The sequence below is a fragment of the Centroberyx gerrardi genome, chromosome 3 (genome assembly GCF_048128805.1).
Source record: "Centroberyx gerrardi isolate f3 chromosome 3, fCenGer3.hap1.cur.20231027, whole genome shotgun sequence".
Lineage (NCBI taxonomy): Eukaryota > Metazoa > Chordata > Actinopteri > Beryciformes > Berycidae > Centroberyx > Centroberyx gerrardi.
Window position 1 is genome coordinate 36,491,137 of NC_135999.1, and position 19,130 is coordinate 36,510,266.

Genomic DNA, 19,130 nt, shown 5'->3' on the forward strand with positions numbered 1-19,130 from the left:
CAAACTTTTAAAAGAAACTGTTTCAAACTGTTTCAAAAATAAGGGATTTGGATTATCATTAATAGAGATGTTGTTTTGAAGACATACCACATTTATGGTTGAAAAGGATTGAGAAAAGAGGAAGCATGAGTCTAAGAAGCTCCAGGAACGCGGTGACACCATGCTTGCGGTTACACCATGCTTGCGGTTACACAGGAGTTAAAGAAATTAAATGAGCGGATTGACGGAATGTATCCCGGCCTAGAAAAGATGTTTGATGAGAAAATGAAGGAACTACACCTGTCCATAGAGAAGAACTTCAACGGTAAAGTGGAGAGTTTGTGCGATTCACTGACTAAGTTATCTAATGATAACAAGGAGGCTCTAAAGAAGGAAATAGACAAAAAAGCTAAACAAGTCCAGGAGAGTATGGACATAGAAATCGGTCTTCTACGAGCTAGAATCGCACAACTGGAATCAACTATGAAATCTGACAAAGCGAAGAAAGCCAATTTCAACCCTGATGTATCCATCATGTGTCTGGCCTGCCGTTTGAGGAAGACGAGGCCGTAGTGGAAAGAGTGAGAAAGTTACTGTCAGAGGGGATGCGATGCGACCCAATCCCTACACTGGTTGTCGTGGAGAGGCTGAAGCCTAGAGGCCGCGGGCCAGGATTGATTAAAGCACAGCTGGGCTCAGTCCAGGATAAAGTGATGGTGTTGAGGCGCAAACAGAAGCTAAGAGAACACGAACAATATAATTAAGTGTATCTCCGCTCAGCAAAATCCCACGCAGAGAGGCTGATTGAGGTGAACTTCCAAACCATTCTTGGGGAAATCCTGTAGGGTAAAGACTTTTTTATAACCGGCAACGGACGAGTGGTGAAGCAATCAAACTGGTATGGACAGACCTAAGAGAACCAGTGTGGACTGAGCAACTGTCATGACACAGTGTGCGCAGGAGCCGGTGTCCCTCGGGCACTGGAACATTAACGGATGGACATTAAGGAACTGTGAGTTGAGAACTGTTGTATTGCAGTCCCTCCAGCCAGATATTATTTCATTCAATGAAACACATTTAGTGGGTGAGGATGTTATCGACATTGAGGGATATAGGTGGTATGGACATAACAGGATGAAGCATGTAAATGCACCAAAGGGATCAGGTGGGGTGGGTTTATGTGTACGTTCCGACTTATTGAAATTGTATAAAGTTGAAATAATCGATAAACAAGTAGACGGGATTCTGGGTTTACAGTTTCAGCATTTACAGTCGGAATACACTTTTGTAGTATTTACATATTATTTGCCACCAGAGATGTCAACCTGGGGAAGAGATTCTTTACGTTTTTTTGGTCACCTGCTGAGCCAAATGTATTCATGTTCTGACGCCGATGCGATCTATATCTGTGGTGATCTAAATAGTAGAGTGGGCAGATTAGATGATTATCTGAAAGATGTTGATGAAGTGCCTCCTCAAATTAGTCTGGATGATCACATAAACAAACATGGAGAATCTTGAATTGAATTTTTAAAAGATGCTAAATTGTCAACGGGAGAATGTATCCTCTCAATGACAATTATACCTCAGTGTCAACGAAAGGTAAAGCAGTGGTTGATTATATAATTACACCGTATGACAATCTGCAAAACTGCATTCTATTTGATGTATTAACACCTAATCGTATAGCAGAGTTCAGTGGGTGTGTGGATCTTATAGGAGAACGTAGTAAGCTTCCTGACCATTCTTTGTTACTTATGCGTTTCTGTATAGGACATGAATCTACTCAGCCAGTATTGGTCTCTAAAAACAATGATACCTATTCAAAATTAAAGATGAAATGCGGTAGAAATTTGTCAGACAACCTTTTTTGCTTGGATGTAAGACGATCTGCATTATCTGAGTTGATGGAGAGGTTACATTTTTGCCAATCACAACAGGAATTAGATGTGTGGTATGATTGTTTTTGTGAGTTGTTGCATGATGAAATGGGTGGTAACATGAAGAGCTCCCAGCCTACCCACAAGTTTAGGAATAACTCTAGGACAAGAAAACCATATTGGAATAAAGAATTACAGGATTTGTGGTGTGCTAAGCAAAACTCTGAACGACTATTTTTGCATTGCAAAGGAAACCGGTCAGAGAAACAGCAGCTTTTGAGTAACTATAGAGAATGTCAATACCTGTTCGATAAAAGATACAGAATGTATAAAAGGAGGTATCAGAGAGGGCAAGCGTTGCACTTAGATGAGATTCAGACATCAAGTCCTAAGAATTTCTGGAACAAAATTCATAAATTGGGGCCAAAACGTGTGAAAAGAATCCCAATGGAAGTGTGGGGGATGGATGGTAATCTAGTGAATGATACCGCACTGGTACTGAATAGATGGGAGAATGACTTTAAAGGGTTGTTTTCCAATGATACCAAAGGGTTTGATGACAAATTCTACTCTAAGGTTTGTCTACATAAATCAAAATTAGAGAGGGAGATGTTGGAAGACCAATTTTGTGGTAACAAAGACCTCAATGCAGAGCTAACTCTAGCTGAGGTCTTGAAAATAATTGATAAGGCGAAAACTGGAAAAGCCACCGGCATTGAAGATCTGCCAAATGAGGTACTGAAGTCTCCCAAACTTACTCAAATTCTATATTGCCTATTCAAAAAGTGTTTTGAGTTAAGTGACCTACCTTGACTCTGGTATAAAGATATTATTAGTCCAATTCCAAAATCACATAAAGATGACTCCAGAGTTCCACTTAATTATAGAGGTATTAGTTTGATTAGCACTGTCTGTATACCTGTACTGGCTGTATTTCTCCATACTCAATGAGAGGCTAATGGTCTTCTTAGAAAAGAGACATCTGCTGGCAGAAGAGCAAAATGGCTTCCGTAAGGCCAGGGCTTGTATTGCCCACATTTATTCCATTTGTACATTAATAAGAAATAGACTACAGAACAATACATCTACTTTTGCTTGTTATATTGATTTTCAGAAGGCCTTTGATTTGGTTAATAGAGATCTACTAGCCTATAGATTAATGAAACTAGGAGTAAATGATAAGTTTTACCAAGCTATTAGTTCTCTGTATAGAGATCCTAAAGCTTGTGTAAGGGTGAATGATTGTTTAACTGGGTGGTTCTCAACACCATCAGGGGTTAAGCAGGGGGATGCTATTCGCAATCTATATTAATGATTTGGTTGAATCAATTAAAGATTTGAGATGTGGAGTGAGATTTGGCGAAGAGAAGGTTAGTGCCCTTTTGTATGCAGAGATATGGTTTTATTGGCAGAGACAGAAGAGGATTTACAAAAAATGTTGTCCAGTGTCTATAACAGGTGCAGGAAATGGAGACTCTCCATAAATGATAAGAAAATGGAAATAATGCATTTGAGAAATCCAGTAGAAGATATTAGTAATTTTCAATTCAATTTCGGTGGAAAGAAATTGAATTATACAACATGCTATAAATATCTTGGATTCTATCTTGATGAGCATATGGATTTTATAAAGGGCACTGATGTTCTTTCTGAGTCAGCTAGTAGAGCTTTAGGAGGAGTGACTGGTAAAACTAAAGAGCTGAGAGATATTGGGTTTTCCACCTATACCAAACTGTATCAAGCATGTGTTTGTCCAGTGTTGGACTATGCTTCTGGGGTTTGGGGACATAAGAATCATCCTAAATGTGAAGGGGTCCATAACAGAGCAATGAGATACTTTCTTGGAGTACACAAATTTGCACCAACCCATACCATTGCTGGGGATATGGGGTGGGAAACATGTGAATTACGTTGGAAGGCAGGTATGATCCGGTTATAGAACAGACTGTTAAACATGGAGGAGAGCAGGTTAGCCAGGAGAATATTTGAGTGGGATTTACAGACAATAAGTCCTTGGGCAAGAGGAATTCATAACTTATTATTTAATGTAGGATGTGAAGAAGGTTATGTTTCAAAAGTAAAAGTAGATATTAATTTAATTAAATAACGTTTTTTTTGTCAACTGATAAAAAAAAGAGCCTTGAGCCTTGCCCTATATGGCAATTTTTTTTGTTTGCAGAACAGTGTCATGTGATCTCATGTGGGATGGGCCATTAATTTGGCATGACATGGAAATAAAATTTCTTTCATTCATTCATTCATTCATTCATTCAATTCTAAAAAATACATATAAATATCTCAATTTCCACTTTAATTAGTTTAATTAAATAATCAAAACAGTGTATTTTGCATTGTAGTAAGCATAATGCATATTGCATCATGAAATGCAATACAATGATGATTGAGGGATTTACAGATAAATTACCTTATATACCTACTGTATCATATTTTGACGCATACATTTTCAACACAGTTTTTACTATAAAATAAGGTACAAAATATAATAATTATAAGTTGCTTCAATACAGTAAATATTCATATTGAAATATTAGTAACAATATAAATGTTATTCTTACTGTAACTTTTTCAAAATTAGCAAAGATTTCCCTGCAAAATACATGTAGGTCAATAAATAAAGGCAGGCATTTTAGATATAGTATTCAAAGGCCCTCTACTGCCTGCAGTGCCTGAATAATCCACCAGAGGGCAGAAAACATGTATCAGATTGTATACAATAGGTTTTTCAGGAAAGTATTGATCATGTCGATGATGTAGAGGTCTCAGAAACTCATGTATCAAATATCATACAAATGGTGTTACAGTACATTTTATCATATTGGATAAAATGTACAAGTGTGCATATTGGAGCACTTAAGGCCAATGTGATTATATTGATTAGGTAAATGTAATACTTTTAGAAATCTTGTTAAGCTTACCACTGAATTTCAGCATTTGAGGTTCAGCATTGGAGTTAAGCGATAGAAGTTTAAAGTTAGTTAAATTGCCTTAATGCCTTTGACCTGGTGCCATTCTTAGGACTTGAGCAAGTGAGTGACTTGAGTGACTTCTTGCTCCAGTTTTCTCTCTTAGTAAATCTCTTAGAAATCCACATCTGCCACATGGACATGGATCATAATCTGATTAGCCATGAAAACCTGGGGGTTAGATGACAATCATAATTATGTAGACAAAGGATTTATGCCAACAGTAAATCTAGAATCATTGGTACTAGTCCATACCCGGGGATGCGCGCGCCACAACTACGTGCAGTCTTCCGGGGATGCGCGCACCACAACTCCGCGCAGACTTTCCATACCCGGGGATGCGCGCGCCACAACTACGTGCAGTCTTCCGGGGATGCGCGCACCACAACTCTGCGCAGACTTTCCATACCCGGGGATGCGCGCACCACAACTCCGCGCAGACTTTCCATACCCGGGGATGCGCGCGCCACAACTCCACGCAGACTTTCCATACCCGGGGATGCGCGCGCCACAACTACGTGCAGACTTCCGGGGATGCGCGCGCCACAACTCTGCGCAGACTTGCCAAAAATACGCATAAACAGCATAAATTTGGGAAAATGGAAAAATCGGCTTCGTCAGTCCCTGCCTATGCCAATGCTCAATGCCCATGTGCGGTTTCAGATTGATTGGCCAACCCGTTGAGGAGCAAAATGGATGCAGACAGACAGACAGACAGACAGACAGACATTTCCTCATTTAATAGTAGGATTGCAATGATGAGATAATGACAAACAACTTAAGGACATGTGATTACAGTTTTTTACGATCGCTAGCAACCTTTTATCAGTTCTGTAGTCACATTTTCATAACTCTTAACACAGTTAGCACAACATCGGTCTGTTGCGGGCCATACCATTAACACATTTCTTGTTCCTTTGACACAAAATGCATTCACTGAACACATTTTAAAAACTCATGAATTTCTTTTACACACAAGCTCAACCAAGACCAAAACTATGGATTTTTACTGCCAAATTTACAAATGCTTTCACACTGTATGTCAGAACAGATAACCTCATGTTCTAAACCTAACTTATAGGCTAAAGTTGAAGTGAACAGCAGTTGTACATTGAAACACAAATATATGTCCTATATATTTTTTTTATTGCTAGTGAGAAACAGCTGATTGAAGTTATGCAAATAGACCAATCACAGCTGAACACTGCCAGGGGTGGATAAGGCACGCCAAAAGATACTTCCCAAGGTGCATAGCCAGAGAAAATATAAGGAGTGATGTGGACGAGAACATGTGGCCAAATGCAGAAGACCGGGTAGATTAGAAAAGGACTGTGTATTTTTCTTTTTTTTTCTTCTGTGCCTTTTTCTGTTTGTATATTTTATTTTTACACCACTGTAACCAGCAGCTATACTGCAGATTTTTGTTGATCTCTTGCAGTAATTTCCTATAGCAAATAAAGCCTTTACTGCAGCAATTCTGTAACTTATTCCTTTTTCATATACTGTACATTCTATAAAGTAAAGATGAGTCATTCACTTCTGATATAGAATGTTTGCAAAACATTTACTACACTCAACAAAAGAAAAATGTAGAGTGACTTCAAAAGTAACTGCAGTGCGAAAAACAATTGATTATCAATATACTGTCTATTGTATAAGGGTAGAACTGACACATGTAAAGTAATGCATTTTCTGTAATACCATCTGCTGTTAGTATTTTGTATGTCATTGTGCTGTGATTGACTAAATGTTCCTGTTGGAAGAAAACATGTGCTAGTGTTTTGAAAGAATTATTTGATTTTGAGACATGTTTGCAGTGTTTTGGTAGAGTTAGTGTATTTTGACAAAGTATTCTTGCATTTTGAAAATTAGTGTTGGTGTTTAGTTTACAATATGTGATTTTGAGCATAAAATTAACTGTTTTGCCAACTGTGTGTTGTAGGTGAGTTGGTGTGTGAAGAGTTTAGAAAAAGTATTGTAAGTATTGAAAAACGCTTGCTAGCGATCGTAAAAAACTGTAATGTAAGGTAGCTAATTGCCATTTTCAGGATGTGGTTAGAACATAAAGGATTTTAAATAGTGAGACAAACTATTTATACTTACGTTGTCCTTCGAGATGTTGACAAGTTTTATTGGAGTTCTGTTGGTGTTGGTTTGGATGAACTTGCGGCGTAAGTTAACACTGAAAGCCACTGCATCATTGAATTCTTCATTCCCTGTTTGAATTGTTGCATTGAAGTAGGCTACTCACTTATTTTGTACTGATTTTAATGTCTCTTTTAATGTTAATTTTAATGTCTCGTTTTTTTTGTTGACGGTGTTGCCATTGTTCTGTTAAAATCTGAGCAACTTCTCTCCACCCTTTAAAGCCTGTGGTTCAGTAATTAAAACTATGGACACCTGTTGCTTTGTGTGTGTGTGTGTGTGTGTGTGTGGGTGTGTGTGTGTGTGTGTGTGTGTGTGTGTGTGTGTGTGTGTGTGTGTGTGTGTGTGTGTGCATGGTAATTAAAGGTACACTAGGCAATTTGGCTTAAAGAGTAGTGTTTGATTGACTATTAGGTTCACAAAATAGGCTCATTTGAAACTAGATCATATATAGTAATTGTAATTAGTAAATTATTTTGGGCAAGTTATTCTGGATGTCACTTCATCTCTAGTGACATGACTAAAAGGAATAGTTCGGTATTTTGAACCCTGGGCCCAAATAACATGTTTTCCGTCATGATCCCTATTCGTAAAAACCATTACTTTGCTAGCCGCCTGCTCCACCCGTCCGGTAACGCCAGGCTGCCCCCTCCTTCTCTACTGCAACTATTGAACACAACTATTGACAGAAAGCTCAGTTTTTTACATTTTTTCCAAGATAACATGCTGACACCAGTATGATTATACTGTGTGTTTTGCAAAACAACGTTCATCATAGTTTTCAAAGACTGTCACGTATGCCCCTATGTTTCTGCTACAGTAGAGTAGGAGGGGCTTCCCAGTGTTGCCGAACGGGCGGAGCAGGCGGCTAGAGAAGTTATGGTTTCTACTAATGGGGATCATGACGGAAAACATGTTTTGGCCCAGGGTTCAAAATACCAAACAATTCCTTTAAGGAATTGTTCTAACAGAAATTTATATCCTTAATAATAGAATAGAATAGAATAGATGTTTATTGTCCTCAAAGAGGAAATTTGTTTCCACAGCTAATACAGGTGAAACAGAGATACACTGAAAACATCAACATGAGAAACATATACACATTATACATTTACAGCATAAACATACAACACATCAGGCAGTTAGAGGCAGTTGGAGCTAGAGGTGAGTCAGGAGTCTGAATGTTTATTAAGAAGTGTGATAGCAAGGGGCACAAAGCTTTTCTTGAAGCGTACCCTCTTGCATCTGGCTGTCCTGTACCTGCGGCCAGACAGGAGCAGGACAAAGTGGTGGTGAAGTGGATGGACCGGGTCTGAGATAATTGTGGTGGCTTTGCGTCTAACTGCTTTTGTGTGTAGATCTGTGATTGTGGGTGTTGGTAGGCAAATTATCTTTGAGGCTAGGTGAGGTGTTTTGAGGAGGGTGTTCTTATTGGCGACCGAGAGGAGTGAGTAGAAACAGATTAGGCCGTACAGCAGGATGGGCTCTATTATGCTGCAGTATAAGAGTAGTAGGTGACGGGGTTGTACATGGAGTGTTTTCAGTTTACAGATGATGAACAGTCTCTGTTGGCAGCGTTTGTGTAGGTCCATGGTGTGTTGGTTAAAAGCAAATACATTTAATGATAACACCATTCATAATTAAAAACTTGAACTGAATCAAAGTAATCCATTGTACATCACATCAATACTGCCTGCCTCTTCTTGACTGGCACTGGTAATGTTCTTTGAAATGGTTTTGCCTTATTGCATATGGATGGGTGATAGTAGAGAGAGGGGTCTGCTGCACACACAAAGAAGCTTAAACAAGCACAAATCCTGTACAGACCCATGGTGTGTGTGTTCAATTCAATTCACTGCACTGAAGCATTGCGACACAGTTATCGGTTAAATAATTCCACTAACGTCACTTAAATACCACAGGTAATAACGTTACCTAACGTTAAACTTTATAGGGCAAGACGTGGATTTATGTAAATTAATGGCAGAGAGTGGGGCTCAGTGTGGGAGCAATGCTTGGCTAGCACATTTATTGGTTAAATGAACTATTCCATGTTTATCGGTTAAATTACCTATTCCACCAACGTCACATTCCACAGGTAGCCTAATAACGTTACCTACCGCTAAGGTTTGCAGGACAGCATAAGATGTGGATGTCTGTAAATTGACGGCGAAGAGTGTGGCTCAGTGTGTGAGATCCAATATGGCATTATCAGTATCCATCTCTTAGTCAAAGATGCCCTCTAGAGGCCATCTCACGAAGCAACATCTCACTAAGCATTACCTGATTGACTGACTGACTGACTGACTGACTGACCTGAATTTGCCTAATAACAAAAAGGTTCTGGAGGCAACAGCCTGCAAGTCAAAGGAAGAGAGTTTGATGCGTTTGAAGTCTCTTGTAACAGTGATACCCAAATATGTAAACTAGTCTTTCACTATCTTGAGGGGTATGTCCGGATATTGGGTTTTTAATGGATCTTGATTGATTGGAAATAATGAGCTCTTATGAAGGTTTAATTTTTGCCTGAGAATTGCCCAAACTGTTCTAGGAGATGGATAATAGCTGGCAAAGAGACAGCAGGATTAGATACTTAGAGCAAAAGGTCATCTGCATAGAGTGAAACCTTATGTTCTGTACCCCCCCCCTCCATACACCAGAAATTAGTTGACTATCCCATATAGCTATAGGGGCCCGATAGCTAACGCAAAAAGCAATGGACTCAAGGGGCATCCTTGGAGTAAGGGTTGTTTGTTAAAGCAGTGGCTGAGGGGGCTGTGTGTAGAAGTCTAATCCAGGAGGTGAAGACTGCACCAAATTTTTCAAGTGTCAAAAACAAATAATTCCACTCTACCCTGTCAAATGCCTTCTCTGCATCCAAGGAAAGAAGGCATTTGGGCTTGTTTTTTCCAAAATCATAAACTGTCAAGAACAAAAGTCATATTTTCCAATAGAAAGTTTGGCCATTGCGAATAACTTGAACACTGTCCGATGAACAATATGGATTCAATTAAATGATGAACTTGACAGAAGTCACAGGCTAACAAAATTAGCCATTACTAATTGACTGAACGGAACAGAATGTTTATTCCGTTAATTAAATTTAAAACTCATTGAAATTTAGTCTATAATTACATTGCATGTGTACTGTGTGTGTAGCCCATTTGACCCGCACCCGCCTGACCTACAGTTCTCCATATCATCTTCATTCGACCCTAACCCGCCCCACCCGCGGATAAATCTGTGGGACCCGTGGGTTTTGGATTGCCCTAGTGGCTGTTCATGCAGCAAATAATGGGGATCCTATCTAATAAACCAATAAACCAATGTCAGGTCTAGCAGGGCTTGCACGTTCTGTTTCCCTTGAGCCTGTGTGAAGGACATGCTGTCACCTTCAACTCTGAAGTGTCACCCAGACTGTTCTAAGATTGTGGTTCACATTCGTTCAAATGACACCAGCAAGAGACAATCTGAACTAAGTGGTCAACTGGAAAGCGGGCCCTGATCTTGGGCCCAATTCTTACACTGGGTGTCGGAATTTCTAGAATCCCCCTAGATTTATAGATCCTCTATGGCTCTAAGCTATCTTTCTTTATAAAATTCAGTTTGGACCCCGTCCTTTCCATTTATTGATAGCAGTGATAATATCAGCGTCAGTAAATTGCTGATCCAATAACTCCCTAACTTCTTCAGAAAGACTAAGTAGTATAATCAAGGAAAGAAAGTGTGAGTCCATATCAGTTTGATCACCACTGTGATTGGATGAATAGAGAGCTGAGTAATAATGCTTAAACATATAATTTATCTGGGATGTGTGTGGGATTATAGGTTAATTCATTTTTCTGATTTTCCATAACTTCTCTTACTCTCTTCAGATTTAGGCTACTACTTTATGTGACTTTTCACCTAGCTCATAATAACGTTGTCTCAATCTAAGAATAGCACTTTCAGCTTTGTATACATACAAAGCTTCTCTTCACACGTGTGAAGAGAATTATACTTGAGTTTCTTGTTAACCAGTGGATGGTACACCTCTTTTGACCGTGATGATTGAAATAATTTCTCTACAGACAGAATTTCAGTCTCAGAACTTTCCAATTCAGCATTATACAGTATTTCTTCTTTAGTGCCTTTGTGTAGGACATTTTTGCTCCTTGGGGTATGCATTTAATGTATCGCAAAGTATAAAATTATATTTTATATAATTATATTTAAATTTATATTATATTATATATTTTTTCCCTTCTGTTGAACAGTTGTACAATCGTTGTATCGTTGCCCAAGAGCTTTGGACCTCTACGATGGTTGCCAGAGGGTGTGTTACATCACCTGGAAGCTCACTATTAGGTCTTTGTGATGGTCTTATTATCAGTCCGATGCCTTGTGTTGTAAGGTCTTCTCTGTCTGTGTGTCTGTCTGTCTACCTTTTCTACCTTCCGTAATGTTTTGTCTAACTGTCTGTCTTTTCAAATTGTGCTTGGACCCCACATTCGCCGCTTGTGGCTATATTATTGATTAGTGATCGATTAGGCTGTGTTTATCCCACTTTGCTTTGTGCAGTTGGTTACACCATGAACGACCTGATCTTTGAGTGGCAGCAGAACGGACCAGTCCAAGTGGCCGATGGGCTGACCCTCCCACAGTTCATCCTCAAGGATGAATCAGACCTCAGATACTGCACTAAGCATTACAACACAGGTAACACACACACACACATGCACACACACACACACACACACACACACACACACCTACACACACACACACACACACACACACACACAAGCAGGGTGAAACATTTCAGTTCAATTCAATTCAATCTTTAACAAAACATACACCAAATGACAAAACCACAGTAAAACCACAATAAGCACAATACAATAATGAAACACTAAAACCACAACAAATAGTCACAATACACAAAAAACATAAAAACATCCATGATGCCAGACAAGATCATAGAACAGGGAAGTTTCATGTGCAAATGTTAAAGTGCTTTTTTAATGTGCACATTTAATAGATTTACGCATTGGACAGATGAGTTCCTCATTCTCTTAGTTCTCCTATTAGGCACTCTGAGTTGGTGTCCTGAAGGCAAGAATTCAACAGCTGGCTTTAGAAACTATATGTAGGTAGATATACTGTAAGTAAACCTATGTAACCTTAGCCCCTAAAGTAAAAAAATACCTTAATCTAAAAAAAATGAGGTAACATTTCCTATTCATTTTTTATGAGTTGGGTGAACTTCTGGGTATTTTTGAGTTTAACAAACTCAATAATATATATTTGACTGTAGGACTAAAAATTGATTAAAGCCTACTTGAGACAGTTAGAAAATTAAGTTGAACCAACTTCATTGGAGACAAATTGACATACACATGAACTAAAATATTTAAGTTTTAGCAACTCTTCTTTCTTGTGTCCACCGAGTCAAATCTACTTAGAATAAATGATTAGCATTAACACAAAATTATTACATTAGCTCTGTTTTAAATGCAAAAAATTGTAAATGCAAGAAAAAACAAAAACATAAATAAAAAAAAATATTAATGCATCAGGAATCCCAGCTTCCTTTATTTTACTTTTCTTTTATTATTATAAAAGAATATTATTATTATTATTAGTACATCCATACATCCATCACAAAAACATTGGAGAACATAGAACATAGAACTGCCCTCATCAGGTTAGAGAATACAGCCTGAAAACCCTTACAACTCCAGTAACAATACTCATTCTGAAACAAGAAAAAACATGAGAGCTTGGTCAAACTATGCCTAGTGTAAGAAAGGTTAGCAAGAGAGTAGAGAGTAAGAGAGTGAAAGACAAAGTACCGAGTAAGAGAGAGATGAGAGAGAAACACAGAGAGACAGAAACAGACAATATTGTCACCACCAGTGTGCATGAGAGGTATGTAAAAACATGTAGCATTGGTTGACATTGCTGTTAAATCTCTGCCTTTACATTGCAATCATTTGTTTCAGTTCTTCTGGGGGAAAAAAACAACAAAAACATAAAAACAGTAAACTGTGGGCTTCCTGCCCCTTAACTGAGTCCCTTAACAAGGAGAGCCAAAGTCCAGCCAACATCCATTTGGCCAGGAGTTTGTTCCTCAGGCTAATATACCTGGAGGTTGGTTTTGGGTGCAATGTGTCGAGTCCGACAAAGAGTCTTTGAAAGATTTCAAACGTGTTTATAAGTTTGGGAGGATACTCCAAATTGAGGGCATACGTCAGGCTGAGGAGAAGGCAGCACGTTCTAGCCACATTCCCAACACCAGTGAGCACTGGGGTCCCCTCGATGATAATGTCCACTACCTCTGGCTCACGGCTAACGTAGATCCTCATAGTTCGCATTGAAGGGTCTTCAAGGACATCACTCTCTGCTGTGCCCTGTAAGACATAAAAATTGATCACAATCACTATGACAGTATACTATCATGTTTGTTCATAAAAGACAAGTATAAACTGGAGAGCATTTCTGCAGGATATGCAGGGTTCCTTGGTCAACTAAGGAAGTTACATTAAGAAGAAGCAAGTTAGCCTAGTCAAATAAAGACAAACATGGTGAGAAGAGAACTGATTGAGATAAAGAGAGAAAACAGGCAAGAGAATCAATAAGAAAAAAATTAAGTTCAGACAATACAAAAAGAAAGTAGGTCAAAAACAATAATTTCAAAGCTCCGTCATCACCTTTTGAAAAAACAAGTTCCCTAAAACAAAAGAGATGGTGAGAGAACAAGCACAGATCCTGTACAGACCCACGGCACGTGTGTTTAATGCTATGCAATGAAGCACTGCAACACGGTTCAATTACCTAATTCCACTAAAGTTACTTATCACAAGATAATAACGTTACCTATCGTTAAAGTTTGAAGGGCAGCAGAAGACGTGTTACTGTCTACAAATCCCGTAACTAACTGTGGAATGTTAAGTTTCACTTTTGTTTTCACGCCAGTAGACTCTGTGGATGAGTACAATGCCGCTGGTCTGCTGTCTGTGCATCTCACATGACAGACATGACGTGATGAGATCGATTTTGATCAATTTCTATACACTGACCAACTTTTGATTTTGTGCCTCTGTATGGGAAACGCTGCTTCTCACAGTCAAAGATGCCCTCTAGAGGCCATCTGACGAAGTGCCTCATCTCACTAAGTGACAGGTGTCTGACTGACTGATTGACTGACTGACTGACTGCCTGACCTGAATTTGCCTTGTGTTGCCCTCAGCTGCGCCGTGGGAAAAAGACACAGAGAGGGAGGAACCTAGAGAGAGTAATTGTAAACTTAACCATGACCTTTCTCAAGAACATTTTACCTAAAGTGAGAGAGAGAGAGAGAAATTCCAAAGCTCAAATCAGAGCTGTAGACTTGAGACTCGACTTGGACTCGTCTGCTGTGAGACTCAACTTACTTGCGACTTGACTGCTTTAAGACTTGACTCGAGACTTGAAAGCAAAGACTTGAGGAAAACCCCAGAGGAATTGCTTATTCAAAAACACGCTTTTAAATGCATCGCTTTATTGCTTTACGCACGCCTTTAGCCTTTGTTTTGGAGTAGCATAACCTTGATGACCCACTGGGTGCTGCCAAACTGGCGTAAATGGGGATAGCTGGTAGCCTATACCTACTGATGAGCCAACCTAATGCTGGGACTGTTAAGGAATGAAAAAAGTAATAAATCACTTTGGTGTAAATGTTTCCATATAGGTCTAATTGCTGTCTAACAGCCTTAAAGCATAAATACACCTGCAAGCCTCCAGCCGCTCTCCAGCTGGCAGCGGGATGTAAGCAGCAAACAACTCAGAGAAATTAGAGAAATTGTGTGGCTGAGTTCAGAAAATAAATAAAAATACTACATGTATATGAATTAAGTTACATAAAATGAGTAGCTTACATTTATTTCTATGACCTTGATGTCTTATTTACCCTATTTATGTTAAGCACGCACTGCAGCCGCCAGCATACAAATTAATTTTTTATATGCCAATTCATGGTTTTCATTATAGAGATAGATGATAGAGATGTTTTTCGCTTTTATAAATATTAAAGATTATTACTGATGCCTTTTCGTCTGTATATTGTACCTGCAATGATGAGAAAACCTGTATTCATGGCATCCACCCATGATCAGTCTAAGACAGAAAATCAACTTATCCAACACGTTTCGTTAAGTTAGTTTGGTTAAACAATCTGAGTGAAGTAGGCCTAATTGGGTTTTACGTTCATCTCTTCTCTGAACAAAGAAAACCCACTTTGAAACCTCTTTAACTCCAGATCCCGGTACTGGCTCTGGAGACTACTCTAAATTATTACCAACAAAACGTTTTTAAAAGAATGCCGCGGTGGCCTTTTTTTCTAATAATTCTAAAAGACGGAAACTTAACACGCTGTCCAAGTGGTCCAAGTGTATTTTGTCCAAACGATGTCTGATAGAAAATAATTGCAATATTTGTGTGAAGAATTCCCTGTAAGTCTCCTTTTTCCGTGGCTGTCACACACTCTCCTCCCTTTCCGATTGTCCTTCCCAATTGCGCAATTCTTATAAGCAGCTTGGATACGTAACACACATCCAGGAGATCGCTGTGAATGAAGAGGTTGTCGCATCTGACAGCCTCGATTGAATCAGGATCTTCAGTTTAACAATTGATTGTCTTTTTGCATTCTTGCCAATGATAGTTGAGTCATTACATTCATTTGCAATAGGAAATATGGTCAGATCAATGTCTGCTGAGATGGCGTCCTGAAGGCAAGAATTCAAAGGCCGGCTTTAGAAACTATATGTGGAAAAATTCCCAGGAAAACCTCAATAGGAAAAAAATGAATTCAAAACAAAATTAAATTATGGTGGCTTGAAATTTTTCCCTGTGAAAGCATGAAATGTGGGCATCATTAGCTGACACTAAAGAACTATAACAACTTGATCAATACAAGACAATTCTTGATATACTCCCCATTTCTCTGGTAGATATGTTTTTTACTTAAGTTCAGGACATTCAGGTCCAACCCAGCTGATGGAAATACCCTTAATTCACATTTTATTTTTGTGACATTTCAAAGTTCACTTAGAATTTCTTAAAAGTCATTTTTATAGACTCGCTTTTACATAATAACTTATGAGCTGTTTTGGACTTGCTTTTATTGTTTTTGCTGTTGATTTATTTCTTGTTTTAATAAATTGTAAAGTGGTTTATAAATGTGTTTTGAAAGATGCTATAAAAATTAAGATCAATATTATTTTATTATTATAGTATTATTATTACTCTCTCTCTTCTTCTCCCTACTGTCCCTGATCTCTGTCTTTGTCTATTAATTGTTTTTGACCTCCCTTTTATGTTCCTTGCCTTGCTTTATATTTGTTTCCATGCTTATATTGCTTTTGCCACTCATATTTGCACTATAGAAATAAAGATTATAATTATTATTATTACAGTATCTGTGTCTTGTTGCAGGTAAGTTTACCTGTATTGAGGTGCGGTTCCACCTAGAGCGTCAAATGGGTTACTACCTGATCCAGATGTACATCCCCTCCCTGCTCATCGTCATCTTGTCCTGGGTTTCCTTCTGGATCAACATGGACGCTGCTCCTGCCAGAGTGGCACTGGGCATCACCACCGTCCTTACCATGACAACACAGAGCTCCGGCTCCAGGACTTCACTGCCCAAGGTCTCTGTGTGTGTTTGTGTGTGTGTGTGTGTGTGTGTGTATTTCATATTCCTAAAAATATGTCAAAAATTATTTTAATTAATACTCCTCTGCGTTGTGACCTGGAGATATCAAATGGAATCCAGTGTTTTGGTAACTATAATTTAGGGATAATATACAGCGAGCCAGTGGTCTGTGACGTTATTCAGAAATAACAGACCTCATAATTCATTGGCCAATCAGAATTTAGTGTTCAAACACGCCACTTAAATTGTAAGGGATAATGTACAGCGAGCCTATCGTTATCGCAATATAAGCCCTGACAAGGTGAAAGATGTTAAGGGTATTCCGCTTATTACTGCTGCTTACCAAAGACTTTAATTATTTGACACAAGATATTGATTTCATAAAATCATTTAATTACAAGCTTAAAGCTGCTGCAGGTAACTTTGGAGAAATTAGCAAGAATTTGAAAGCATACAACAAAAAACAAACCCCCTACCTCTCTGCTCCCTCGCTCCCTCCTGTAACTCCTCCCTCCAAACGAGGCTCAGGCGCGTGCATGTACAATGCTGTCAATTGAGAGGGGTAAACTTAATAAATTCCAAATCTTTTATGCAAAACACTGCTCTGCTTCCTCAATCTAGTTGTTACTAAAACAATTGCCAGCAAAATATTTTTTTGTCAGCATAGGTTAGCCATTACGGTTACAAACACACACTGTGATACAAACATTGGTCAAGTGAGGTTCAGTCTACACCGGGGAGAGAGGGCCGTCTCAGGCAAACTTGATAAATTTCAAATTTCAAATATTGTTCTTAATGCTAATAAGACCAAGCTCATGTTGTTTACCAACTCTAGACACTCAAGAGGGAAAGGTAATAGAGCTAAATATCTGGGCATCTTGATCGATGCCTCCCTTACGTTTAAGCTATATGTACAACACCTAAATTGAGTGGCTTGTGGCTGCCACATTCTTACCTTTGTTGGACTATGGTGATCTTTTATCTCTGCACACCTCTGCGCAGTGTCTTCAGATGGCTGATACAGCTTACCATGCCTCCATAAGATTTATTACTAATTGTAAAGCCTTAACTCATCATTGTGCGTTATACAGTCAGGTAGGTTGGCCTGCTCTAGCCACCCGTAGGCTTGTATACTGGTACATATTCATTTATAAGGCAATTCTTGGCATGCTCCTTATGTCTGTGTTTATATTTCGAATAAAAGTACTGGGCCTTGTTTCCCAAAAGCATCTTAAAGGATAACGCTGGTGTTTTTTATTGGATTTCTTACCGTCAACAAATCCTATGAAAATAACAAAATCAGCAATGCGTTTGCTCTAACCGGAAGTCATTGGCTCCAATTGTAAGCTAAAAACCTTTAAATACAGCTCACAAAGACATAGTTTCAATTTAAAAAAGCGTTAATTGTTACCATGAAAAGTCAGGCTACTGTAGTTATTACCAAATCAAATTCAAATGGGAACAAATTCTTCATTACAACGTGAACGTATTTTCGGTGCTACGGAACTACTTTCCTGAGATCGAAAACGTGTTTACGGACGGCTTATTAAGTTGTTTGAGGAAAAAGTCGGCCGGCCCGGTGCATTGCAATGATGAAATATGCTGCCCAGAGCAACGGCATGGCTCTTTGATGTGTTTTTAATGGGTTTTTTTAATACAATGGAGTTCTGTGGCTAGGACATTGACTAGGATTTGTTGACGGTAAGAAATGCATTAAAAAACACCAGCCTTATCCTTTAAGGCTAAGATGATCGTACTATCCATCTTACGAAGCCTCTTTAGTTTGTGAGGTGTTTCCGAAAAGCATCTTTACTTAAGACGCTCTTAAAAGTGATCATAGATAACAACTGCCTCTGAGCTGTCCTACAACGCTCCAAGTGTGTCTTGAGAAGGGAAAAAAATGTGTCACCGTGTCTCCTGCAGACTCATGGCAACGTTTTAACTTGAGAGTTTAAGGTCTACTAGGCTTTCACAGGCTTTCTAGGTTTTCACATCATTTACTGTTGTCTAATTTATTTTCATCTTAGATATTTTATTTATTTATTAGGCCTATATTTTTTCCCACTAATTATCTCTGTATGAAATGGAGTGTTGTGCCCCGTGAGAGAACGCTGAAATATTATATATAAAAAAAAACACAAAACATCGGGTGCTGAGGGAACCGTGAAAGAGGAGGCAAAACAAAAAATGTGTGGCGACGGCGATTGCTGCAGCTGGAGTGGTGAGCTTTTGGAGAAGGGACAAGGAGGGGAACAATTTATTTTCAGAAGAAATGTTAAATAAGTTGATTTGCAGGAAAAAACAGTCATGTAGGCATCTGTTGTGGTGCCATCGCCTGGACAGCAATGTTGTGCGAACGCATGAATAGTGTGTCATTTAAATTGACAGTCTTGATCAGAGAGCAGAAGTTATAATATGAATCATCACTCCTAAATCTGGGGCTAGTTGTACATTTTTGCTCAAGAGCAA

General features: G+C 38.8%; 1 protein-coding gene across 1 annotated transcript in view; it reads left to right on the forward strand.

Annotated features, from left to right (window-relative positions):
* Positions 1 to 228: 228 nt before the first annotated feature.
* Positions 229 to 19,130, forward strand: part of LOC139919112 (glycine receptor subunit alpha-3-like) — a 39,536-nt gene continuing 20,634 nt past the window's right edge. Inside the window, exons 1-3 of the mRNA XM_078290200.1 lie at positions 229 to 304; positions 11,549 to 11,686; positions 16,442 to 16,656. Coding sequence (XP_078146326.1) covers positions 229 to 304; positions 11,549 to 11,686; positions 16,442 to 16,656 — 429 coding nt within the window. The remainder of the gene's footprint in view (positions 305 to 11,548; positions 11,687 to 16,441; positions 16,657 to 19,130) is intronic.